The 24,972-nt window shown below is 49.2% G+C and overlaps 11 protein-coding genes across 11 annotated transcripts; 5 read left to right on the forward strand and 6 right to left on the reverse strand.

Annotated features, from left to right (window-relative positions):
• Positions 1-486: 486 nt before the first annotated feature.
• N7487_010177 (protein kinase domain-containing protein) lies at positions 487-1,689 on the forward strand (the record flags this gene model as incomplete). Its single annotated transcript, XM_056877907.1, has 1 exon — positions 487-1,689. The coding sequence occupies one exon, from the start codon at positions 487-489 to the stop codon at positions 1,687-1,689; it is 1,203 nt and encodes a 400-aa protein (XP_056726487.1).
• A 318-nt stretch (positions 1,690-2,007) lies between these two features.
• Positions 2,008-2,694, reverse strand: N7487_010178 (SRPBCC domain-containing protein; the record flags this gene model as incomplete). The annotated part of the gene is made up of 1 exon (XM_056877908.1): positions 2,008-2,694. One exon carries the CDS (start codon positions 2,692-2,694, stop codon positions 2,008-2,010), a length of 687 nt encoding a protein of 228 aa, XP_056726488.1.
• A 1,033-nt stretch (positions 2,695-3,727) lies between these two features.
• Positions 3,728-4,915, forward strand: N7487_010179 (uncharacterized protein; the record flags this gene model as incomplete). Its single annotated transcript, XM_056877909.1, has 1 exon — positions 3,728-4,915. The coding sequence occupies one exon, from the start codon at positions 3,728-3,730 to the stop codon at positions 4,913-4,915; it is 1,188 nt and encodes a 395-aa protein (XP_056726489.1).
• Positions 4,916-5,654: 739 nt separating this feature from the next.
• N7487_010180 (Zn(II)2Cys6 transcription factor) lies at positions 5,655-6,881 on the forward strand (the record flags this gene model as incomplete). Its single annotated transcript, XM_056877910.1, has 1 exon — positions 5,655-6,881. The coding sequence occupies one exon, from the start codon at positions 5,655-5,657 to the stop codon at positions 6,879-6,881; it is 1,227 nt and encodes a 408-aa protein (XP_056726490.1).
• A 150-nt stretch (positions 6,882-7,031) lies between these two features.
• On the forward strand, positions 7,032-9,023 carry N7487_010181 (uncharacterized protein; the record flags this gene model as incomplete). Its single annotated transcript, XM_056877911.1, has 6 exons — positions 7,032-7,461; positions 7,568-7,904; positions 7,985-8,256; positions 8,319-8,494; positions 8,549-8,831; positions 8,884-9,023. The coding sequence occupies 6 exons, from the start codon at positions 7,032-7,034 to the stop codon at positions 9,021-9,023; spliced, it is 1,638 nt and encodes a 545-aa protein (XP_056726491.1).
• A 262-nt stretch (positions 9,024-9,285) lies between these two features.
• On the reverse strand, positions 9,286-10,836 carry N7487_010182 (uncharacterized protein; the record flags this gene model as incomplete). The annotated part of the gene is made up of 6 exons (XM_056877912.1): positions 9,286-9,809; positions 9,884-9,951; positions 10,010-10,392; positions 10,449-10,516; positions 10,579-10,615; positions 10,708-10,836. The coding sequence occupies 6 exons, from the start codon at positions 10,834-10,836 to the stop codon at positions 9,286-9,288; spliced, it is 1,209 nt and encodes a 402-aa protein (XP_056726492.1).
• Positions 10,837-11,937: 1,101 nt separating this feature from the next.
• Positions 11,938-14,321, reverse strand: N7487_010183 (NADP-dependent isocitrate dehydrogenase; the record flags this gene model as incomplete). Its single annotated transcript, XM_056877913.1, has 7 exons — positions 13,989-14,321; positions 13,642-13,930; positions 13,390-13,425; positions 13,080-13,263; positions 12,976-13,012; positions 12,427-12,923; positions 11,938-12,362 (listed from the first exon to the last, which is right to left on the reverse strand). Exons 2-7 carry the CDS (start codon positions 13,918-13,920, stop codon positions 11,938-11,940), a joined length of 1,458 nt encoding a protein of 485 aa, XP_056726493.1. The 5' UTR covers positions 13,921-13,930; positions 13,989-14,321.
• Positions 14,322-14,614: 293 nt separating this feature from the next.
• Positions 14,615-18,201, reverse strand: N7487_010184 (C-1-tetrahydrofolate synthase). The gene is made up of 5 exons (XM_056877914.1): positions 17,703-18,201; positions 17,616-17,636; positions 17,524-17,561; positions 14,944-17,471; positions 14,615-14,886 (listed from the first exon to the last, which is right to left on the reverse strand). The coding sequence occupies exons 1-5, from the start codon at positions 18,055-18,057 to the stop codon at positions 14,778-14,780; spliced, it is 3,051 nt and encodes a 1,016-aa protein (XP_056726494.1). The 5' UTR covers positions 18,058-18,201; the 3' UTR covers positions 14,615-14,777.
• Positions 18,202-18,466: 265 nt separating this feature from the next.
• On the forward strand, positions 18,467-20,158 carry tif34 (translation initiation factor eIF3 subunit i). Its single transcript, XM_056877915.1, has 5 exons — positions 18,467-18,630; positions 18,698-19,204; positions 19,270-19,386; positions 19,440-19,616; positions 19,679-20,158. The coding sequence occupies exons 1-5, from the start codon at positions 18,604-18,606 to the stop codon at positions 19,859-19,861; spliced, it is 1,011 nt and encodes a 336-aa protein (XP_056726495.1). The 5' UTR covers positions 18,467-18,603; the 3' UTR covers positions 19,862-20,158.
• Positions 20,159-20,387: 229 nt separating this feature from the next.
• Positions 20,388-21,182, reverse strand: mbf1 (multiprotein-bridging factor 1). The gene is made up of 2 exons (XM_056877916.1): positions 21,009-21,182; positions 20,388-20,945 (listed from the first exon to the last, which is right to left on the reverse strand). Exons 1-2 carry the CDS (start codon positions 21,162-21,164, stop codon positions 20,637-20,639), a joined length of 465 nt encoding a protein of 154 aa, XP_056726496.1. The 5' UTR covers positions 21,165-21,182; the 3' UTR covers positions 20,388-20,636.
• Positions 21,183-22,954: 1,772 nt separating this feature from the next.
• On the reverse strand, positions 22,955-23,906 carry N7487_010187 (SH3 domain-containing protein). The gene is made up of 4 exons (XM_056877917.1): positions 23,839-23,906; positions 23,353-23,776; positions 23,077-23,301; positions 22,955-23,022 (listed from the first exon to the last, which is right to left on the reverse strand). The coding sequence occupies exons 1-4, from the start codon at positions 23,899-23,901 to the stop codon at positions 22,967-22,969; spliced, it is 768 nt and encodes a 255-aa protein (XP_056726497.1). The 5' UTR covers positions 23,902-23,906; the 3' UTR covers positions 22,955-22,966.
• Positions 23,907-24,972: the final 1,066 nt, after the last annotated feature.

The following is a 24,972-nucleotide window of genomic DNA, read 5'->3' on the forward strand; positions in this document are numbered from 1 at the left end:
ATAATAAATAACCCTAATACCCTAATCTGAAAAACAAATTAAAAAAGAAATAAAAGGAAATGAAGCAGAAACCCAATCCCCCAATTTAATTTCCCGTTTGCACTCCACTGCCACCGTAGTATTTTACTGTCACGGTCACGCTCTATCTTTTCTATCATTTTGCTTATGTTCGAGACCGGACAAAGTGGGCCGGTTTTGTTTTTTTTTCTTTGCTTTTTGTGATTACTTTTATAGCCATGGCCTTTTTCCCAACAGTTATTCTTTGTCTATATTATACGGCCTATAGGCCCAATCTCATAAAAACGTGCATTTGCCACCCCGTCATCATTATAGATCCAACCGTGGGTGAGGCTTAATTGCCTATCGCGAACTGTCCCGGTGGCGCTACTGATATCAAAACGAGTTCACTAGTCTCGGCGCTTCCCCCAGAGAATATAGACCCTGATTTGCCCGCAAATCCTGCTGTCGAAGTTGCGCATTCACACTATGGCCAATCCCCCAGTCCAGTTGTCTCTCCAGACAGCCCAAGGCAAAAGCCCTCCGCTATCTACTCAAGTCCCATCGAATCTCACTCCACCCGTGACTCCCATAGCCAAGGAACGGCCCCCAAGATCAACTTTAAGCCCATTCCATGACTCAAAGACAGAGCAAACGCCATCTATCTCCAAAGATAATGTCAGCACTCTGCAATTCACAGACGACCTCGAAATATGTCGTGACGAAAACGACCGCTCCTTCGAGTTTGGCCGCGGCGTCTGGAGCATAGTATACAAAGCGCGCTCATTGCCACGCCCCCAAACAACCCTCCCAGGCACACCCCCAAGCTCCCCAACCTCAAGATCGCAAGTGCTAGCCGTGAAAGCACCATTGCGCCGAGATGCGCGCCCAGTCCTGAACGCCGAAGCAGCAACCCTAACCCGCCTCATGTTCACCCAAGGCCACGAACATTACATCGTCCCCTTCCATGGCTACCATGCCGAGCTAGGCGCACTAGTAATGTCCGCCATCCCAAATTCACTAGCAACATACATCGAAGACCAAGCAAAGATTGCGCGCACTCGTCAGCCCGTAACCGCAACTATGTTCGACCCAGTCCAGGGCCCAGCTTCATACCAGGAGCTCGCGCGCAAGCTAATCACCGGCCTGAACTGGTTGCATCAAGTCGCTGGTGTCGTGCACGGTGATATCAAGCCACACAACATCCTTCTCCGGCCCATCGACACAGATGACTGCACGGATGATGTCGCTTTCCCGTATGAGCCTCTCTTCGCGGATTTCTCTGCTACCGTTGATATCCCCGAGCACGAGGATGCACCGGTTGATACGACGCGCGCGTCGATGTCGTCGTTCACGCCGCCCTTTACGGCGCCGGAAATGCTTGCTTCGCTGACATCAACTGAGATCGCGCCGACGCCTGCGTCGGATGTCTTCTCGCTGGCGGCTACATTGCTGGCCGCTGCAACTGGCGATTTGCTGTTGTATCCTAATATGAATCATCGGTTGCGGTTGGAGATGGCCAGGGCGGGCCATCAGATTGTTGATTTCGCGAGGTCCGGAATGAGTGGGAGTCGGGTTCCGAAGAATGGGTTCGTTGAGCGGATTGTTAAGCCCGCTGTTGTTAAGGATCCGGCGATGCGGATTACGACGCCGGATTGGGTCGAGCTTGCGTCTTCTGGATGCTCTTCTTGATGCTGGAGATTTGTTGGGAACTTTTTGGTTATTTGTTTTTTTATTATTTGCATTGTCCATATACCCTGTTTAGATGGAGTTCGGTGGAATGTGTATGATATTGGAGGGATTTGTATAATATTTTATCAAATCAAATAATACCTAATGGGGCATACGGATATCAATGTTTCATCCCAGAGTAATATCTCATCATAGTAACGATTTCGATTCGGAGCAGAGTAGTCATTCTCGAGTAGAGTAGCGAGTAGAAAGCAAACAACGCCAACGCCAGATACCCAAAACAAACCCACGAGAACTGAGTACATTGACTTCAATTAATCAAGAAGAACCAGCATTACTGCCCCCTTCAACAAATCCCTTCAAATCAGCAACCCACATCTCAAAATTCGCCTCCAGCTTAGCCTTGTACATCCACCGCACCACATAAACCAACCACCCAACCTGCGCCTCCCAATTCCGCACTTCCGTCCCACCCTCAACAGCCGTAATCTCATGCACGCGCTCCGCCTTCAAAAGCGACGGCGAGAATGAACCCGATGCTTCGTGGTCGGCGCACCAGACAATACGGCCGACCTCGCCAGTCTCCGCATTCGGCACTCTGAATTCACTGACGTAGACATGTACATCTGTTGCCGGCTGGGGCTTGGTGGAGGTTGAGTCCATGCGGACGTGTAAGGTGAATTTTGTTCCTTTTTGGAGAATTGGGGATAGAGCTGTGTTTGCATCTGTACTTGTTGATTGGGTGGTTGGTGTGGCTGTTGATGCAGGTGTTGGGTCTGGTGCGGAGGTGGATGGAGATGGGTCTGGGGCTGGCTGGGAGCGGATGGATACGCGTGGTACGAAGGTGTTCCAGCTTGGCCAAGTTGAGGTGTTTGTTAGGGCGGCCCAGACTTCGTGAGAGGGGGCGGTTATGAAGGTTGAGCTGCCGATGTGGAGGGTTGCTTTGTCAATGGGGATGCTGGGGGTTGCGCGGGTTGCGTTGGTTGGGTCTGTGAGGGTTGTCATGATGGATTGGGGGGCTGATTACGATGGTTTGAGATCGAGGAGGAGGAGAGGTGAGGAGGAAATGAAGGTAGGCAGGTCAGAGTCAGAGGAGGAGGTTGTGCAACACTAGGCTCCCAGAGTAGTAGCTCGGATGTCGTTTGCGTCCGGGCCGATAAGCTTTGATATTCCGATAAGATGCGATATGATAAGAGATAAGATTATAGATAAGATGATTGAAGTATGAAGCTTGGAGTGCAAATGAGAAAATAGCCCTACCTTAGTAGGCAGTATGTATGACGTTCTACCTACATATAGGTGATGGTGATTCCAACACTATCTTTGGGAGGATGTGTGGGATTCGATGCCATTCGCATTACAAACTACCGTATATAGATACGTTACTACATGCATCATTGAATTTGATCTCTTCCCGTTTCTTTTGTTACGCCGATACGTTTGGTCCAGCTGTGAGAATAAGATTCAATATTAGACTCGGGCTTTGAATAAAGTGTAAGTTATTCCCCACTATCTACTAGCACTCACACGAAACTATGGCATATTTAAATGGCCATACTGGAGAGCTCTAAGATGTACGAAATCATAGATTTATTTGGAATATATCTGAAACTATCCGTCCTTTGGGTCCAAACAAAATCATAAGCTGTACGAGCTTGAATGCCGGATCAAAGTACTAACCCTGTTTGAAGAGGACGCCCGCTGCAAATCAGATGAACCAAGCCATTCCAAATTGGTACCAAATGGGACCTTGGAACCATCTATGGATATTAAATACCTAGGTATGATCATACCTCCAGTTCCCTTGATATGAGACATCCTTTGCTCTTTCCTTTTATTCATATTTGGCCCATCTCCGCTCCTTCCTATAATCTTGTTCCTTCCACAGAACTACTGTACATGAACAAAACTCCATCATCCCTCCTCTTCTTCTTCCTCTTCTTCCTCTCGTTTCATACACTCTTTCATCCAACACTCTTTAATTTATATATTCATTGTTCGACTACACTCATTCTAATCTTCTTCCTGTCTCTTCAACATGCAGCATTCTACCCCACCTCCAGTCTTTGTCCAAGCTTCTCAATTCCCTCCCAACTTCATTCTCCGGCCTCGACCCCGATTTTGCATCCTACGTCCCGGAGGTTTCTGGACGCCTCTGATCCCACTTGACGAATTACCTTCTTGGTTGGAAATTTGCAACTGGGCCCCTGACATGTACATGGGAATGTACCCGGCGTCAATGACCTTCATACCACGAGAAGGGGAATATGACGTTCTCTGTCATCACTGCTCGTACGGTGTAGACTCACTGCACCAGAGCGTCTCCGAACGAGGAACTTCTTCTGTTGCAGCCGACAATGATGCCTCGGCCAAAGACTGTCCTGTCTCACCAAAGGCCGATAGAAGTGGTGCTGCTTCCTTGCCTACCGTGCTTCATCATGACCCACCAAGCCACTTCTTGGAGCAGCCTCCTTTCGGCGCAATTCTCCAGGCCCCATTTGTTGGAATGTGTATGGTCGACATGAACTCGCAGTATCCGAATGTTGCTCCAGACTCTTCTGGGCTGAAGCGACGCCTGAGCATAGAGAACTCGATTCCTCGTCAGGTCTTTGGTGCAGTCGGCGTTGGCAGCCCTCCTCTTTCTGTAGCCAACTCGGGGAATGCTCGCAGTCCTGAGCTCTCTTATACACATGCACATGATGCTGGATCGTTTCCCAAGCCCCAGCGCGTTGCATCACTACAAAACGAAAGTCTTGTATCAATGCAAAGTGGCAGTATTGCCTCCACTCGATCTCTCACAGTTGCTGCCATTGAGCACATGAAGAGAATGCGAAGAAGAAGGATGTCCCGTGGAAGCAGTTTGCATGCAAGCATCAGTGTCGCAGAAGCGAAGAGTCTGTCCCAGGTCTCAGGCTCAAAGGTTTCAAAGGTTTCAAAGAATTCCAAGGTTTCTCAAATCTCCTCCATCCGTGTTATCTCAAAGCATCGTCGAAAGGTTGTACTGCGTCGTCGACGCGCGGAAGAAAGGAAGGCTGATAGATCACGGCAACTAGCGACCTCAATGGAGGCACTGACGCTGAAGCCAGAGCAACCGAATTCGGCTACCAAGAGACGCGATCGACGTGAGCGCATGATGCAACGCAGAAAGCAGTCTGATCGTGGCAAGCAACCTTATCGGAACATGATGCGGATTCCTAACTGGAGCCCGGGTATGTGCAAGCACTAAATGATGATCGAGAGTGGTCTGTACAAAACATGAAGCTGTACCACTGTCTTTATTACTGGACTTGATACAAGTTTATTTTGACAGGGTTTTGGTCTATAGATAGATGTCCTTCTTTTCTATTTCGCTTTGGTGGGTCTAGCTTTCTTCGATTCTTACTTTCGGTTGCTTTTTTTGGGTTCCCAGCTGACGCCTGGTGAACTGCCTCTCCTTCCCCTTCACTTTTTTTGGCATTCTTGTTTTCGGCAAGATTTTGTGTTTATTTGGTCATTTTGCTTTCCTCAAGTAGATAGTTGATGACCTTGCGTCTTGTTTCCCTCGTGGTTTTGTTTCCAGCTAGCTCCCGGCGACATTCCCTCTCGTTTCCTTTTGTTATTCAAAAGTGGCTTTCGGTTAATAAAATTGTCTTTCGTTTGCTTGTTTTGTTATTTTTGACTGTCTCCCAGTTGGTGATATTGTCTCTCGCTTTCCTTCTCAGAATCCAACCGGAATTGAATCCAAGTATTCCATCTTTCCAAGTTCACTGCTAGATAGCTACTGACTCCTTTCTTGTTCTCTCGGATATCAAAGGATGTTGGAAGGCATTGGATGAGAACAAGATTGGAGATAAGAAAAAAAAAAGCAAAGAAGATACGAGAGCTCCCGAGGTCCACCTGAGCTCAATCGGGAAAGTGTCCGCAACCCCCGCACTATACTCCAGGGATTAATTGATAGCCTTCCCAACCAGGCCACTTCACACACCATGAAAGTGAAAAAGCCCCGGGGCATCCGGCATGACCGAGACTGTGGTCGCTGCAAACTCCGAGGGGTCAAATGTGACCTGAACCGGCCTCGATGTCAAGCCTGTCTCCAGAGTGGAGAAGCATGCAGCTATCCGCACCGAGTTGTATGGGTAGATGACAAGAAATTGAAATCACCAAAAAGCACTTCAAAAATTCCCAATGAAGAAACACACATTGAAGTTGCCAGCAAGTCAGCATCGATTATCAATCTATATGGCTTTGTCGACCTACTGGACACTTTCTGCCAACAACTTCAATCCAGCAGCCGTGACATCCCAGAAGAAGGAATCCAACTGATATCACGCACGTTAAGCTTCGCCCGCTCGCGCATCCAAGATGCAAACAACAAAGAATCCCTGCAGTCGCATCTAGTGGCCTTGACAAACCTGAGTCAAGTTATCCAGTCCGCGCACCCAATCGCGCTCTTTGGCATCGCCACTTTCGCCATGTTTGAAGTATGCTGCGGATCCTTTGGCAACTGGCATTGCCATCTCCAAGGCGCACGCTCACTGCTAGACCTACACTGCCAAAATAAGGCCGATCTGGACAACCTCTGCGACGAGATCGCCGGTCTAGCCGATGTCCTCGCATATCTAGTGTGGTTTGATGTTACAGGCGCTCTCGTCAGAGAAAGTCCATTAATTTTCGAAGACTGGCATCGCGAGACCTTATCTGCCGGATTCTTCGATTCAGTCGGATGTCCACCAGATACATTCGATCTATTAGTTTATCTTGCAAAACACCGCGACCATGATGGAATCCGCACCATGGACCTCAGCTCCCGAGCAATGGCCCAAATACTCCAACTCAACACAGGCGACTCCACAGACCGCAATCTTGCTGCGACCGTGTATAGAGGGGCCGCGGCAATCATGGCGTTCAGTCGCGCGGGAATTACTATGGGCGGCGATCCCCCCGCATCCACATATCATTCAACCGTAGTCTCCTCCATGGTAGATCGGGCTTGCCAGGCTATTGCAGACATCCCTTCTACATCAAGGTTCTACGTACACTTGGCTACCCCCGCATACCTGACAGCGATGAGTGCCTCGACAGCACGACAGTGCGAGATAATCCGAAATTACTGGCGGAACTGCCAGTCGTGCGAGTTCCCTCGTTATCCGGACGCCGAGGCCCAATGTGAGAGGAGGTGGAGGATGTTCGGTGTGGGGGTTATCGTCGATTAGATAGCCTTCCTAATCGGGTAACCCATCTTACTTCTTATCTACCTACATAGTACCTAAATAGGTCTTGAACGCATATAAAGGCCCTGTTATAACCCGAATTTCCAATTTTTTTAGCTCTTCTAGTTCGGCCATAAACATAGGAATTCCTCGATGGCTACTTCGTACCAAGACCGTTGCGCTCAAAAGCGCGCTGACCAACTCTCCCTCATCCTCCCCGAATGGCGCTTAGATCCCGTTCCCTCCATAGAATCCGCCCCAGACGCTCTGGAATATCTGCGTCGCATCCTCAGTCCAGAGGAACTCGCTCTCACGGAAGAGACCGATATCGCCGTCCTTCTCCGCAAGCTTTCATCCGGAGAACTCTCATCTTTAAAGCTGACTCAAGTCTTCGCTAAACGTGCCGCCCTCGCTCACCAACTCACAACATGTTGTACGGAGATCTTCTTCGAGGAGGCCTTCGCTGTCGCCCAGGAACTAGACGACTACCTCGCTAAGACGGGGAAAACTATTGGTCCTCTACACGGATTACCAGTATCCATCAAAGATTTATTCTCCGTTCAAGGAGTAGACACTTCAATCGGTAAATTACACCCTTATTTCTCTCACACCTGCCACATAGAAAGAAAACCCTACTTCTTCGTACATTATTTTTGAATTTACATACTAATAACAAATTCAAAATCCAGGCTGGGTCGGCCTCACCAACAACCCGGCAAAAGCAGACAAATCCGTAGCGCGAACACTGCGCCGTCTCGGCGCCGTCCTCTACGTGAAAACTAATCTCCCACAATCAATGATGATGTCCGACTCTTACAACCATGTCTTCGGTCAATGCGTCAACCCCTTCAACCGCGAGCTGATTTCCGGTGGGAGTTCCGGCGGCGAGGGATCACTTATTGCTGCGCGTGGAAGCGTGCTTGGGATTGGTACCGATCTAGGTGGTTCGATTCGTATTCCTGCTGCGCTTTGTGGACTTTATGGATTGTCGCCTAGTCCCGGGAGACATCCGTATGAGAGGGGAAAGTGAGTTTATTCATTTATTCCCTGGTTTTGATGTGTTGGGTGGTTAAAAAGAAGAAGGTGCTGATTTCAATAATTTATAGCCCTGGACAGGATATTGTGAGATCCGTTGCTGGGCCTATGGCCTGTAGTCTTACAACTATTGAGAGATATATGGAGGTTTTGCCGGAGGCGAAGTCGTGGGAGGTTGATCAGCATGTCGCACCTGTGGCATGGAGGAAGGAGCTGGCTTCTCCTGGTGCGAAGAGACTGAGGATTGGATTTCTGGTTGATGATGGTGTTGTCAAGGTTCAGCCGCCAATTGCCAGAGCTATGCGTGAGGTTATTGAGGCGCTGAAAGCGGCAGGACATGATGGTATGATAACTGAAAACAAGCTCTCCGGCGGCTACTTTGAAGCACCTACTAACAACTTTTAGTGTTTGAGTGGGATGCCTCCTCGCATAGTTATGCTTACGAGCTCTGGGCAAAGGCTATCTTCTCTGATGGTGGGGAGGGCTGTCGAAGACAAATCGAAAAGACCGGCGAGCCGCTTGTTGAGGGTATGCTCGTTGGTAAACCCGAGGATACTTTGACTACTAGTCAAACGCACCAAGTGAGGAACTCCTGTCTTAGGATTTTGGTTACAGCCTGCTAACATATATCGCAGCTTAATGCGGATAAATACAATTTCGAATCGGCATATCTCGATAGATGGATATCCTCCGATCTCGACGCTTTGATCATGCCCAATACTTCATGGGTAGGATATAAACCGTGGACATGGGTTAAGTCCAGTGCATATGTGGGTTACACGAGTATCTGGAATTTCCTTGGCTATGCCGCGCTGGCAGTGCCGGTGACTACTGCTTCAAGGGCGAAGGATATTCCGGATGAAGAATGGCTGGCTCATGTTCCGAGAAATGATAGTGATAAGTTTAATAAGCAGCAGTGTGAGTACATCCAATATTGGAGCCTTCCTGAACGATGCTAATCCGTGTTTAGATGATATCAATCTGGTCGATGGTATGCCAGTTGGCATACAAGTTGTTGGCGGCCGGTTTGGTGAAGAGAAATGTGTTGCTGTGGCTAAGGCTATTGAGCAAGCTATGCAAAGGAAGATTATCTCACGAGCAAATCTTTGATATCGTACATAGGTTCATGGCCATCTGTTTCTTATTCACACTAGTCACGTTTACTAGTGCCATTTCCGCATAGATCCTTACCTTCAGTTTTGACGATAGGGTCATGACGGGACACTATATATATCAAGCTTTTTAAATATTCTACGTGAACTAACTACAATATGATCCAAGCTGTAAGGTTAACATCATTATTCATATCGTCACTATATGCAATTACATCCCTGGCTTTCTTGATGCTTAATATATACAATCCGCAGCAATTTCAAATAGGAGCATTCATCCTCTCCTTATAGTCCGGGAACTCGAAGTCCCCAAAATCACCGAAATCCCTCTCGACACTAGGATTCGAGCATGGCTTCGCATGCGCAGTCCTACTCCTCGTTACCCCCTCCCCCATCTCAATGTCGAAACGAAGACTTTTCGCAGAATGAGCCCTGACAACAGGGGTAAGGGTATCAGACTGCATCCTTAACTCTCGTTTAACCCGAATCCCCTCCTCGTTCTCATGCTCATCTTCATTCGTATCGACCTTGGAAATACTAGCAGAGTAACTCGCTGGCCCGGGACTGAAGAGTTCATTACACCAGATACTACCATCCCGGTGGAGAGGCTCGCTCATCTGGGTTCTATTGGAATGAACCTTTGAGGGCCGGGAGGGTATCGGTCGAGGGAGGAAGAAGAATGAGAACAGGCGGGAGAGGAGTGGATGGAGAGGTGGCAGACAGACGCAGATGATGGATACGTTTGCTTCGAGGAAGGACCAGAGGGCTGCTTGGGCATTTGCATCTGTTGGTGTGTTAGTTTTATTTTTCTTTTCTTTTCGCATGTTGCAGTATGTGAAAATGAAGTTGTATACTTACAGGTAAAGTCTCCTCCGGCAACCATGACGCTCAATGGATACATGCGAGCGGAACTGGTGGCAACAATACTATAAGAAAAGTCAGCTTGGTTCCTGAGATCAACCACAATGATTCAGTTCGACTTACATGATCCCAAGACTGAAAACCACAATTATTCCCCATTTTTGTCTACTCGGTAGTTGTAGCTTCCATAACAGCGGCATGGGCAAAATCAATATCACTATGTCGGTAATCGTCTGGAGTGCCGCATTGGTAAACCACACAGGGCCGGAGGGTAGACATTTCGTCTCGCGGACCTCTGCAGACGGACTCCAGAAGGCGTGGATAGGGACGCAGAAGAAAAAGCCACTTAGGGTCGTCCATAGGCCTATGATAGTGAGAAAGCCCATTATGATGTAGGTAGCCAAGCGGAAGGGACGGGGACGGAAGAGACGGGTGAAGAGAGTCAGGGCTGAGAACTTGGCTAGGATCATAGTCATGTTGTAAAAAGGGACAGAAAGCCATAACCACTGCGATTTGGCTTTATTAGTGACTTATCTCATGGCAGAAGGGATTTTATTCGTACAAATAGTTGGCGTTGAATCTCATCTTCCGATAGTTCTGACACGGGGACGCCAATGCCATATTCTCGTTCTTTAGAGGAACTCGTTAGATTGGAATGTATACTAATGGCATTGCTGGGATGGACCACTTACCAAGAATTATAAAGGCGAAGAATGCTAGGTCGACGAGCTTTATTAGACGATTAGCGTTGTACTCTCACTCCCCACATCGTTTGAGATATTTATGTTGTTGTGGTATGCATAGTCGATAGAAATACATACCAATGCAGCTATTATAATCAAATCATCTAGTCCAGGAGCCTTCACCACGTAGACCCGAGTGTATAGCCGGAGGGCGACAGTCAAAACCGCCAGCCCCATAAAGGCCGAAGTGACGATCACAACGTACATCCAATCGGTAAGGGGATCAATTGATAAATTTAAAAAGATATCAACCGGATTTTAGTGGAAAGCCGTAGAGTAGACATCTGACATTATATTGAACGAAATGCAGTGGGAATATGCACCAGTACCGCCATCAGACTGCGACTGAATACTGAGCAGGTAGAATCGTCGAATTGTAAGTAAAGAAGCTTAATTTAAGTAGAAAATAAAGCAAAAGAGAGAAAAGAGATGAACAGTCTTAATCCACACACATCTCTACCCGAGACGAACACAAGTTTGGCAGCAAAATCTGCGTCAGCTTCTATGAATTCACACCTAACCCCCGTTCTTCCAATCAAGATTCACTCTCCTACTGTTGGTACAACCATAAAAAAAGACCAAAAAGACGAAATGGCCGGATTAGGAAACAAGGACAACCACTTGCGTCAAGACCTCGCTCTAGGTCGATCGCTACTAAAGCCCGAAGCAGATGATTGGCTGTCCGAATAGAGTTGTGGATCCCCGTAGCCGACCCACATCCTAATTGGTTCGAAGGTTTGGGATTGTTCGGTAACGACCTTACCCCGTAACTCTGGAGAAGGTAACCAGGGCAGCCTAGCCAGATATCACATTATCAAGTTCAAGATCCTTGTTTGGCTTTTACTTGGGACACCTTCTCTATGGATGCTTTCTGGCTTAAGGTTTGGAATTGATTTTCGGTTGTTGAAGATGAAACTATCATTTCCTTATTGAGATCCGCGTGATTCGTGCTAATATCGACTTTACACTTTTCTGATTCCTAAACACAATGTGGCGTTGGTGACGTCTGGAGTGGTTAAATGGTATGTCCCCTGCAATTGACGAAGGAAAACTTTTCCAAGGTTTGCCCCTGTGGGAGCGAGGTAGCTATAGACTGGTAGCACGTGGAATAAGCATGGAACCTAAAATTATCACGACAAATACTAGAAACTAGTTGCCTACAATCTACTTCGGAAGAAAGGTATACAGAATGACAATTCAATTGCAAACTATACAAAAATGACCAATCAAAATTAGGCCAATGTCTTTCCGCTAGGGATTCTAAAACGGGAGTATCTCATCAAATTTTGCAGCAAATGGGAAAACAATCTACAGGCGAGCCTTGAGGTTGGCCTTCAGCCTCCGCTCAACGGCAGCCATGTACTCGCCAGTGGTAACCCAAGCCTCGCGGTCCTTGCGGCCACAGGCGAGAGCCAGATCCTTAGTCATAATAGCCTCCTCGTTGACGACATCAACGCAGGCACGCTCGAGCTCCTCGGCGAAAGTGACAACCTCAGGGGTGTTGTCGAGGACACCACGCTGGACGAGACCACGGGTCCAGGCGAAGATGGAGGCGATGGGGTTGGTGGAGGTCTCCTTACCCTTCTGGTGCTCGCGGTAGTGACGGGTCACGGTTCCGTGGGCGGCCTCGGACTCGTAGGCATCGCCGTTGGGGGTGGCCAGAGCGGAGGTCATCAGACCGAGAGAGCCGAAGCCCTGGGCGACGATATCGGACTGGACATCACCGTCGTAGTCTGGAAATACGTGTTAGATAAGAATTAAAGAGATAAACCAATACGGGATAGACGGGAAACTCACTCTTAAGAGCCATGACGAAGCCACCCTCGGACTTGATCATCTGAGCGACCATGTCGTCAATGAGACGGTGCTCGTACCAGATGCCCTTGGCATCGAAGTCCTTCTTGTACTCCTTCTGGAAGATATCCTCGAAGATGTCCTTGAAGCGGCCATCGTACTTCTTGAGGATAGTGTTCTTGGTGCTCATGTAGAGGGGAAGACCCTTCATGAGAGCCATCTTGAAGGAGGAGTGGGCGAAGCCAGCGATGGACTCATCGGTGTTGTACTGGCACTGGGCGATACCACCACCCTGGAAGTCGTAGACCTGGACGCGCTCGGGCTCACCACCGGTAGGGGTGTAGACCAACTCGAGCTTACCGGGGCCAGGGATGACGCGGTCCTGGGCACGGTACTGGTCACCGAAGGCGTGGCGGCCAATGACAATAGGCTTAGTCCAGCCAGGGACCAGGCGGGGAATGCGGGGAATGACAATGGGCTCACGGAACACGGTACCGCCACTAGATAGATCATTAGTGAACGGTCAAAGCCAATCGGATTGAGTTTACTCACAGGATGTTGCGGATAGTGCCGTTGGGGGAGAGCCACACTAGAAATAATTAGCTATTTTTGTGCTACACAAAACGGGCTTCGGCCGCTGAGCTTAATGAGCTTACTCTTCTTCAGGTTGAACTCCTTGACACGGGCCTCATCGGGGGTGATGGTGGCACACTTGACACCAACACCATACTTCTTAATGGCCTCGGCGGCATCAATGGTAACCTGGTCGTTGGTCTCATCACGGTACTCAATACCCAGATCGTAGTACTTGAGATCAATATCAAGGTAAGGCAGAATCAACTATAGGCAGCCAATTAGTATCAAAAATTCGAGCCGGCATGTAATATGATGCATCAACTGCATGCACCCTGCAACAGTGGGGATCATGCAGATCAAGCCCGGTCGAGGAGGGGACGATGAGCTTACCTTTTCTCTGATTTCTTGCCAGATAATACGAGTCATCTATGTTCACGAAAATCAATTGGTTAGCATGTGTCAAAAAATGAGTTTCAAAGCCTAGGGCGGCGTCATCGTCCGATTGACACATGTGTTATCGCGATATTCCCCGTGTTTCCCCGCGTTTTCGACGAAAACACGCAACCCGAGCACGAGGATGTACGGGCTTGTGAAACAGGCTGATTGAAACTTTGAACTATAAAAGGAGGAGTTGTCCCATACCTCATCACCATCCAACTCGACCACAGGGGTCTTGACCTTGATCTTGGTTTCGGTAGCCATAGTGCGGGTTTGAGTGAGAGACGAAGGGATCGATCCGGACCAGCGGGAAGAAGCAGCAACTCGATTAGTTCGTTGAGAGAGAGTGGTAGAGGAGATAGTTCTCTTGGAAGAAGAAATAAAGGAAGAAGAAGAAATAAGACGAGAAGTAGAAGAGAGAGGGGCAGGAGGGGTCGCAAGGGACCGACGAGCGAGTGCGGAACTGGACCGGAGAGCGTTCATCGTGGGATAGCTAAGGACGTCAGCGCCAATTTCGCAGATTTTGTTTGGCTGAGCGGGATATGAGTCGCCTCACTCGCTGATTACAGCCGAGGGAATGAGGTTCGGCAGAAAGGAAAGTGTGGAGTCGGGAAATTTCCCGGAGAAAGGGTAGAGAGAAGATGCGATTTCCGGGACTTGGGTAAGAGGAAACCGGGGCAATACGGGAATTTGATCGGAATGAGATGAGTAAGGCAAATAAACTAGGGGATAATTACCGGTAAAGAGATTGAAGTGTGTTTAAAGAAGGGTAGAAGAGGAAAAAGCCTTGTCCGGTGTAATGGAGGTTGGGGATCTTATGAACAACTCCGCAAAAAGAAGCGCCGAAGCCGGACAGTCACGAGATATTGAAGACTTTTGAAACGGTTTGGAATATTTTGGGGGACAATTTCACGTGGATTTCTTTAAATCTTTAAATCTTTCTATTCAATTTGTCCTGACTCATCGATCTAATCCTTTCTCAGCTAAATTTTTATTTTCAAGCTCCATCAACCGACCCGCTGAAGAAGGCTATATGCGGTGATAGAGCGGTTCCCGGAGAACGGAGCTCAACTCCGGCCTTGACCGGCCCTCCCTTTTTGACCCCGGAAAAGCTCCAACCGAATTGTACGATTTATATGGAGACTGAGAAAAAATTATATTGATTATGATGAATATTGTCAAAATGAATTTCACATGTCCAATTGCCCCGGATTGCGCTATGTTGAAAAATCTCCATCTAAGGGCCCGATCAGACGCCAATTATCGTATGTGTTGAAAGAATCGAAATTCTGAACAGTGGTATATGCAAGCTCCAAATATCTCCCTATCTATATCGTAATCTAGAACAGTCCATCGATGTCACCAGTCTCGGTGTCAATGTCCACATTGAGGTAGCCGGGGGCAGTGGGCAGTCCGGGAATGGTCTGGATGTCGGCAGCCAGAGCGTAGCTATAGTTATATTATTAGCGTGTTGAGTTCCCACAAAATCCAGGAACAAAAACTTACAGGTATCCAGCGCCCACAGCCAATCGAACGTCCCGAATCGGCACAGTGAAGCCGGTGGGGGCGCCCTTAAGGGCAGGGTCGTGACTGAGTGAGTACTGGGTCTTGGCGATACAGATCGGCAGGTTAGAGAACCCTTGCTTGGTGTAAGTGTCGACCTTCTTCTGGGCCAATTCACTGAACTCGACCTTCTCAGCGCCATACATGGCCTGGCCGATGCGCTCGATGCGCTCCTGAATAGTGCCATCCAGTCCGTAGAGAAGCTTGAAGTCCTTCTCCTTGGAGCTGGCGGTCATGACAGCCTTGGCCAGATCAACGGCACCGGCTCCACCCTCGGCCCAATGGTTGGCAGGGACAGCATCCTCGGCACCAGCAGCGATCGCCTCTTCCTTGATGACAGCAATTTCAGCATCGGTATCAGTCTCGAACTTGTTGATCGCGACCACCACCGGAACACCGTACTGCTTGGCGTTGGCAATGTGCTTCCGCAGGTTAACACAACCCTTGCGGAGAACATCCACATTCTCGGTGCGGTAGACCTCCTGGAGAGGGGCACCGGGCTTGATCTCGGGGCCGCCGCCGTGGACCTTCAGCGCACGGACAGTAGCCACAATAACGACAGTGTCCGGAACCAGACCAGAGGAGCGGCACTTGATGTTAAAGAAGCGCTCGCCACCCATGGTGAAGTCAAAGCCAGCTTCAGTGACCACGAAACCGGTCTTGGCTTCATGATCCTCATCGGGCTCAGTACCGGCAAGCTTGAGGGCAAGCTTATCAGCGATGGCAGAGCTGGCGCCAATACTGATGTTGGCAAAGGGACCAGCGTGCACCATCACAGGAGTACCTTCCAAACTCTGCATCAGGTTTGGCTTAATGGCATCCTTCATCAAGGCGGCGAGGGCGCCACCGGCACCAATGTCGTCGCAAGTCACGGGGTCGCCATTTCTAGAAGTAGCAACCACCATACGACCCAGTCGCTCACGCATATCCTCCAAGTCGTTGCTCAGGGCAAGAATGGCCATGCACTCACTAGCGACGGAAATATCGAAGCCAGTCTCGCGAGACAGGCCCTTCTCAGTAGGGGCCACACCGACAGTGATACCACGCAGGTGACGGTCATTGACATCGAGGACGCGGCGCCAAGTGATGGTCTCTGGGTCGATATCTAGACGGGCAAAGCGGGTAATTTCCTCCTCGGTAAGATCGTCTGGGTTGGTCTTCTCGATACCCAGCTTCTTCAGACGTCGGAACATGATGGGCTTGAATTCACGTTTACCCTTGCTGACAGGCACAAGACGCTTGTAAAGAGGTCCGTCTTTCTGAGTGGACTCATGGAACATGCGAGTCTCAATAGCCGCAGCGAGGAGGTTGTTCGCAGCGGTAATGGCGTGAATGTCTCCAGTAAGGTGGAGGTTGAATTCATCCATGGGAATAACCTGACTGTAGCCTCCACCAGCGGCGCCACCCTTGATGCCAAAGGTAGGACCTTGGCTGGGCTGACGGACGTTGGCGAAGGAAATACGGTTCAAGTGGGCACCAAGTGCTTGAGTGAGACCTAGTGTGGTGGTGGACTTGCCCTCACCAAGAGGTGTGGGTGTGATACCGCAGACCAAGATATATCTTCCGTTGCGGCGGTGGGAGAGGCGGTCCAGCACACTGAGGCTGACCTTGGCCTTGGTGTGGCCGTAGGGCTCCAACTCATGAGGAGCAATGCCAATCTCAGTGGCAACCTGGGTGATGGGCTTGGGGTACTGGGCCCGCGAGATAGCAATATCGGAAGGCACAGGGGTCTGTAGGCGAATGGGAAGAGGAGTAACGTGGCGGTCTTTCTGTTTCTCAAAGTAGCCCTTGGCGGAGTGGACCACATTCTTCAACAACATAGCCACTGTCATAGGACCAACACCACCGGGAACGGGAGTGATCTGTGAGGCCACCTGAGAAGCAGACTCAAACTCCACATCGCCGACCAGTCGCTCGCCGGACTTCTTGGTCGCGTCAGGCTTGTAGTTGATACCAACATCAATGACCACAGCGCCAGGCTTCAGCCAGTCACCCTTGACAAGCTCGGCCTGGCCAATGGCCGCCACAACAATGTCGGCGTTCTTCACAACACGGGCAATATCAGGTGTCTTTGAGTGGCAGACAGTAACGGTAGCATCGGCGTTCTTGAGCAGATAGCTGACCGGGCTGCCGACAATGTCGCTACGTCCCAAAACGACTGCCTCCTTGCCGGCGGGGTCTACACCGCTTGCCTTGAGTAGTTCCATCACCGCCAGAGGGGTGCAAGGAGTGAACAGCGGGCGACCACCTCGCTTAGCCAACTCGCCGATATTAATTGCGCCGAACCCATCAACATCCTTCTCGTCTGCAACGGCGGATGTGATGGCATGCTCAGACATGTGACTTGGGAGGGGCAATTGAACGAGGACACCGTGGATCGCGGGGTCATTGTTGGCTCTGGTGATCTCTTGGATGACCTGCAGCTCCGTGCTCGATTCGGGGACGTTGATCAGGGTGCAGATGATGTTGGCCTAGTGAATAAAGTGAGATAATGCCTCGAATATCGCAAACAGCAAGTCTTACCTCTTGGGCGGCCTTCAGCTTCATGCGCACATATGTACCTAAGTAACATTAGTCCAAACGATCTTTTCCATACTATTTCTAGATAAACCAACTAGAGTCGGATCGGTTGCCGACTAAATAGAATCATCATGTTAGTATATAGCACTTCTATAATCACACTCGGGGACGGGCATGCTTACCCTGGAAGATGACCAGGTTCGGCTTGAATCTAGGGTTGGTCACTTGAATCTGTTCAATCTCGGACTTCAACCCCTGGCGGATGCTCTTCGCGATGGCAGTGCCATCAATCTTGGCGGCAGCCATTGCTGAACCGGAAAACTTTCGGAAAGGTGAGATAGCGGGGCTGATAGGGGAAAAATTGATGTTCACTAGAGAGGACTCGATTGACGATGAACGAGATCGTCTAACTCCTTGGACAGAGGAATAGTTATAGGAAAAAGAACGAGATAGGAGAGGAAGATTTCGGAGACGAGTGCCCGCACGCACTTGGAGATAAAAAGTGCAGCGGGGTAGGGCAGCGGGGACGAATGGCATGAATTATTGCTTGTTTGGGGCGAACCCTCGGAGTTGCTACCGGCGTTGCGAAATGATATCAACCAATTTAGGCCTGGATTTCACATGCACCGCTCCGGAGATATACTGAGGTCAAGCCAATCCTTTCAATTTCGAGATATCCCCTCACATTCACCTCAACTCTTCCTTTGTCTGTAATTAAGCTCATGCGGAGAGTCGGGGAGTTTCCCGGCCATCTCCTGGTTTATGCCTGAGGCATAACTTCCTATCTGAGCCGCATGAGTCATCCGGGACGCATTAACCTGTTCGGGACCACCAGTTAGGGCTTAGGGGTCGCCAGATACCAGTCACGTGTAGATATCGGAATGCGGATTATATTGGCCTCCGATTAAGGCTTGGCATTGAGGGACGAGTGTGCGATGAAATTCACTAGTCAAAGAAAGTGAGGTTGACGAGGTTGACCCCCCCCAAAAAAGCCACTCCGCCTTACCCCTTCTGAGCCGAGCGTCTCAGATTTTTCCCCTCCGATACTCCATCTCGAATTTCCTAGTCACCTCACCCTTCAAAATGCGGCCTATTTTGCTTTCCGGCCATGTGCGTTGACTTCCTCGAAATCTTGCATGGATCCACAGAGACTGACCGCAGCCAACTATAACAACAGGAGCGGTCCCTGACCCAGATCAAGTTCAACAGCGATGGCGATCTCCTCTTCTCCGTCTCGAAGGATAAGATTGTGTGCGCATGGTGGTCCGCCAACGGCGAGCGTCTCGGTACCTACAATGGCCACCAGGGTGCTGTCTGGACAGTCGACGTCAGCCCCAACACCATTCTTCTTGCAACCGGATCAGCAGACAACACCGTTCGTCTATGGAACATCAAGACTGGCGAGTGCGTGAAGGTGTGGGAATTCTCGACAGCCGTCAAGCGCGTGGCATTCTCCCCCGATGGAAGCAGACTTTTGGCAGTGACGGAAAAGCGCATGGGTTTCAATGGTACTATCGCGGTTCTCGATATCAACTACGACGAAAACCTCAGCGCGCAGGCCGCAGAGCCTACCTTGACCATCGTTTGCGAGGAGAGCAAGGCCACCGTGGCGGGGTGGAGTTTCCTGTCCAAGTACATCATTGCGGGGCACGAGGACGGCAGTGTCAGCCAGTATGATCCTAAGGTATGATTTTTGGGGGGTGATTTTCAGGTGACTTGAGGAGTGAGGAATGCTAATGCCATCTCTAGTCTGGAGAACAAGTCGAGAACGTGCAAATCCACGAATTCGATAGCCAAATAACCGACATTCAGTTCGCACCCGATCGTCTGTCTTTCATTACCGCGTCGAAAGACAAGTCAGCCAAGGTATGTTCTTTTGCAGATCATTCTATAAAGCAATCCGGGCTAATAACATGCAGCTCCTGTCCTCCCGCAACCTCGCCATTCTCAAAACCTATATCTCCGACACTCCTCTCAACACTGCTAGCGTGACACCCAAGAAGGACTTCGTCATTCTGGGTGGTGGTCAAGCCGCCATGGATGTCACCACCACCTCCGCCCGCCAGGGTAAATTCGAAGCTCGCTTCTACCACAAAGTGAGTACAGATATGCATTCGATCGACTTGATTCGCCACATACTAATAATGTTATTACTCAGGTTTTCGAAGACGAGTGCGGCCGCGTTCGTGGCCACTTCGGTCCCCTTAACACCATTGACGTTCACCCCGCCGGTACCGCATACGCCTCCGGTGGTGAGGACGGATACGTCCGTGTCCACCACTTCGACAAGTCATACTTCGACTTCATGTACGAGGTCGAGCGGGAGCAAGCGCGGAAGTAAAGAGGGGATGTGGTGAAGAAAGTTGGGATGCGTCGTGTGTATGTGTTTACGAGGCGAAAAGACTTGGGGACAGATCCCCCGAGTCCCGCATACGGAATGGGATGACCTTCCGGTCCACGATTTTCTCATTTCATTGATTCCATGATCAATCGGAGTTGGTACCTTGTGTTTGTGTCTTTGTTTAATAAAAAGATGACATGGTTCATTTTTGAGCTCTTATGTCTGTCCTCGTCCTCCGCGAAAGAGATGAAAATCGGGTAAATAGACAAAATCAAAGCTTTGCAAATCTTCAAATCGCGTTCGGACAGCCCAGCTGGTATCGAAAAGAAGATGAGGATAGGAATTAGTATAGTTCTGCATCCTTGTGTAGGAACGAGGTATGCATATTTCCTGTGCCTACTTTGTATTTACGCTAGGCTTTCCTATGTGTGCAATGATGTGCGAGGTATAAAACCACATCGATCTACTCGAATTTACATTTATATGCCAGTTACAAGTAGAAAAACATATTGATAATATCAAAAAGTGAGGTATCTCATTTATACAATTTTTTTTCGTGATATCTTCTCTAAACCCGTTTCCCATGCAAGGCCAGCGCTAATCCGACCAGCAGACAAGAAACCCGTAGAAAAAAACAAAAAAAAAAAGTGACGTCTCATGAAAATGGAAAAGGAACATGACAGTCATAGAGCGCAAAAAAGCAAATGCAGAAAAAACTTTGGAATTTGCCCCAGTCTCATTCCCGAAGGGATAAAGACCACGGACTCAACCCCATCTATTTCTTCTTGGGGAACTTTTCAGAGCCGATGTCTGAACCACGCAGCTTAATGTTCAGCACACGCTCCATGGCTCCGAGAACCTTCTGGTCGGGGGCGGCGGTTCCGCGCTCGAAATCCTGGACAATGGTGATGGTGGTGTTGCACTTGGTGGCGAGTTCCTTCTGGGTCATCTTGTAGCCCTCCTCGGTACGGCGTCTCTTGATAGCATCAGCGACGGCGTGGCCGATGGTCTTGGGCTTGACGATGTCGTCGCTGCGGTCGACCTTGGTCAAGTGTTGGCCTTCGGGGGCACCTGCCTTGGCGCTCTGGGGAGTGCGTTAGTTGATATTCAAGGTAATTCTCGGGGGTTCAAAGGAGATTTCACGTACAATGTTACCGGTGGTGTACTTCTTCTCGGTATAAACGTTACCGGAGCGCTGGGCAGCGTTCAGGGCACTCTTGCCCTTGACAACGGTCTCGCGGGGCTGAGCGCCAGCTCCGCGGAACTTGCTGCCGATCTTAGTGGTGCTTTCCCAGTCAGACATTTTGAAAGAAGGTTGTTTTTCGGGTGTGTGAGTGGTTGAGGTTGGTAGGAATGATAGCAGAGCGTGGAGGGAGATGACGTTGGTCGTGTGAGGATTAAGAGAGAAATGCAATTTATATCGATGACACAGAAGCTTCTCGAGGGAGGGGAGCCCGCGCTAGTCTTCTTTGGGTCTAGCGTATATCTGGCTCAAAAGCGTCTGCCCTTGTTCATATTGTGGCTCAGCTCTCTTTCAGATTTCAAATCATTCGTTATTTCTATCACTTCTACATGACTATTTCGGTGTGTTGCAGGGCTTTGCCTCTTTTCTAGGGGTCCTCAATTGGGTCTTGGAGGTTCGCTATACCCATCGGCAATTCCCCCACCACATCGATTGCCACAGCCACTTGCGTTATACACACTATTTTATACATTCCAGACCCTTACTGCGACAATTGTCGGATTTAACACAGGATTAAATGGTTCTTCGACAATACTATGTCCCCTAATCATCTTTATATAAAACATACAGATATACTCCGCTTCAAACCACCGGCAAGACAATGATGTTATTCGACCCACAACTTGATGTCATAAGGCCTTTTGCGCACATTTCCAGCCCTAATCACAGATATCATAGGGGAAGGGCAACAAAATCTGCTTTGAAAGAACCAATCGCCACTCTCAAACGGCATGCTAGGGGCTCGTTGTACCAAAGTAAGCACAACAGTCATAGTGAGTGTGAGTCTTCAACCAAGGGTCCCCACGATGAGGCTGAGCGCATGATCGGGCACCAGGATAGGCTTAGCCTCTCTGCTCATCGTATGTTGTACATTATTGTTTGCCCTACTTTGTAGAGACAACTTGGGCCTACGGGCTTTTTGACCTTTTGTCAACCCAATTTAAAAACAAAATATAAGGGATGTTAATCTCTTGTCGGTCATATACTTTCCATTCTATATCAGCGATTCCACCTTTGGATGGCATGTTCAGATTATGTATATATATAGAGAGCAATATAAAGTTATGTACATTGAACAGCTCGGTCTGAATTCTATAGCTTATATAAGAAAGAAAATATACGACAGTAGTATCCCCAAGTCGTGCAAGACAAAATAGCTATCCTCCTTGGACAACTCGCTTATAGAACTGCCCGCACCTCTGTGCATATTGCCGTTCAGTGTGCATATTGAACTGTAATTTTATCGCATCGCATATACAATGGGTGTTTTCCCACCAGTTGGTCCCAACTTGCACGATGTTTTAGACGAGAGATGATCGTGTTTAGACCTAGACCTTGGAGAATGACAAAAAGGCAGAGAGGGCTAGGAATTGACGGGTCTGTCTATATTCGCTGCAACTGAGGTCGTAGGACTCGATTAATAAGGGCTTTTCTACCCCAACTCATCCTTTCTGTCTTCCTTTCCTTCGTTGGATGTTGGAATCAAGGAATGAACTTGTGGCGAAATATCTACCTGTTATCTTTTGTTTCGTTTCGATTAGGTGATCTACTGACCTACCAAGGTAGTTTCTTCGTGGCTGTATTATTCAAGCTTATGTCAATTCTGATATGATCCAGATCATCAGGAAAGTTATTGGCTAAGATAGGTATGCATGTAACCCCAAGTCAGGATCGTATCGCAATGAAGAGCTAATTAACATTTGAACACTGGGAACCCTGAAATGTTTGGCCATAAGCTCGCCAATAAGCGATGCTAATTGAGCCCAGTCAATCCATTCAAAGCAAAAATCCAAGCCGCCAACGCCGTATCAATGAGAGTGAATACGAAGCCAAATGCCTAGCAAAATAGCCCGGCCGTATGATTAGAAGATGCTGTTCACGATGTTGGAACCAACGGTAGCACCGGCACCGAAGATTGCTAATATCAAGTTAGAATACCAAATAACGAGTATCGGAAGTATACAAGACGTACCGGCATTGCCCAGTTTCTTTCCGAACTTCTTGCCTCCTTCCTCGAGCTTGCTCTTCTTTGGGTCCTCGGGGTTTTCAGGCTGCCCACTCTGGCTGACTGCAAGAGGCATGTTTCCATAGTTTGTGGGCGGGGGCGAAGCAACACCAGCCTTCTCATTCACAATGTTCACATAGCTTCGAGGGAAGATACCCTCCTGGCCAGTCCGCTCGTTGCGACCACGCCACCCTGTTTATCATTAGCTTCGTATCCATATCAGGGGAGAGGGGAATACCATACAGTCGTCATTCATGTGCTCGGTGACCTGGATGCGATCTTGCGGCTGCAGGGCCAAGTCACCAGCATCAGTAGGTGAGTATGCGTACATGGCCGAGGCGAGACCGAGGACCGGCGGGACTTGGGGATAAGCTGGCGGGGCCTGCGGGGGCTGGCTTGCATATTGATTCTGCGAGTAGGCCTTCTCATTTACTGACGCATTGGCCATTTGTGAGACAGGAGGCGAGTATGAAGGCGTGTAGGGGGCCGGAGGGGGCTGTGCTTGAACTGGAACATGTTGAGCTGGCGCAGGCTGTGCTTGCTGTTGGGCCGGCAATGGTGATGCGTGCGCCGCCCGAGTGGCCTCGGAATCGGTGGGTAGCTGTGATAAAATGGAGGAGAGCTGGCGGGGAGTGATCACCGAGGCATCGGCGAGGAATTCCAGTTCCTGGTTGAGGTTGAATTAGTACCTGGATCGCATTTCAGGAACAGGATGCCGGGAAGCCATACCGTCCGGACCATGCGGAGCGACCGGGTGGTCATGGCAGACGCAAACTCGCTGGGGGCCGCCATTATGAAATGACACGGGTTGTAGAGATCGAAGGCAACAATTGCAGAATGACAAAATAAATGAAAAGCCAAGAGTAGGGAGAGTCGGGAGACACAGGGGGTTGTTACAACGTAGGTCAGGTGTTATTAAGTAGCCTAAATCATTTGGCCAAGATCTCAGAATCTCCGCCTCGACATTGACTTGACATTTACATCAACTGTTAACAATCATCAATTCCCTATCTAACTCAAGTCCTTAAATGGATTGGATTGCTTCTTGTATCCAGTCTCGGTTTTCTTTTGTCGATTTGACGAATTGATCAGAAATATATATAACGTGTCAAGAGTGGAATCGATCTGGACATTAACACTGAGTGCAATATACAACGCCTCTCTATGTTCAACTTGAAACTCGACCTTAAAAAGGCCAATTCCTTGAAATATTCACCATTCTATAAGAACAAGAGTTTCCTTCTGCCTGCAACAATGCCACCACCATCAACCTGCCAAGACAGACCATATGGTTGTCATAGCCGCGAGTTCCGTTGCTCTCAGACATGTTCCACACCCCCGACCCTAGTGCAGGAGAGAACGCATATTCCTGGTCCTAGACTTGTCTATCTTCTTATCCTTGCTAGGGGGCAATGAATCCTGCATCCCACAGCCCAAAAATAAGAAGCGAAAGTACCCAAAAGAAATGATAGCCCGATAACCAACCATTCCACACCACCGACATTACTTCCTCCTCTCCCCGCATAACAGCTATCCTATATATATTAAATTCCCTTAAGCCCCTCATGCATCAAGAATAAGTTACGCGCCGGTCAAAGAAAAGCTCCCATCGAGACCCGCAGTCTGTGGTATAGCGCCATGCGGGCCGGCACTAGTGCAGTGTCAACCGGGGCACTCGCCAGCACAGCCAGCGCTTACACGTCTGCACTAGGTAGCCTAGTGGGTTTCAGATCCCGGCAAGATTAAAGCCATGGTTATTATGTTCTTGATATCATTAGCTGGCGCTCTATTATTGCCACGGGGGAGGCGCCTCGCGAAAATAGGGCTCTGTACTTTGCTCTGAATCGAGTGGGGATCGGCAAA

Source organism: Penicillium crustosum, assembly GCF_028827405.1.
Source record: "Penicillium crustosum strain IBT 35664 chromosome Unknown utg000004l_segment0_segment0, whole genome shotgun sequence".
Classification (NCBI taxonomy): Eukaryota; Fungi; Ascomycota; class Eurotiomycetes; order Eurotiales; family Aspergillaceae; genus Penicillium; species Penicillium crustosum.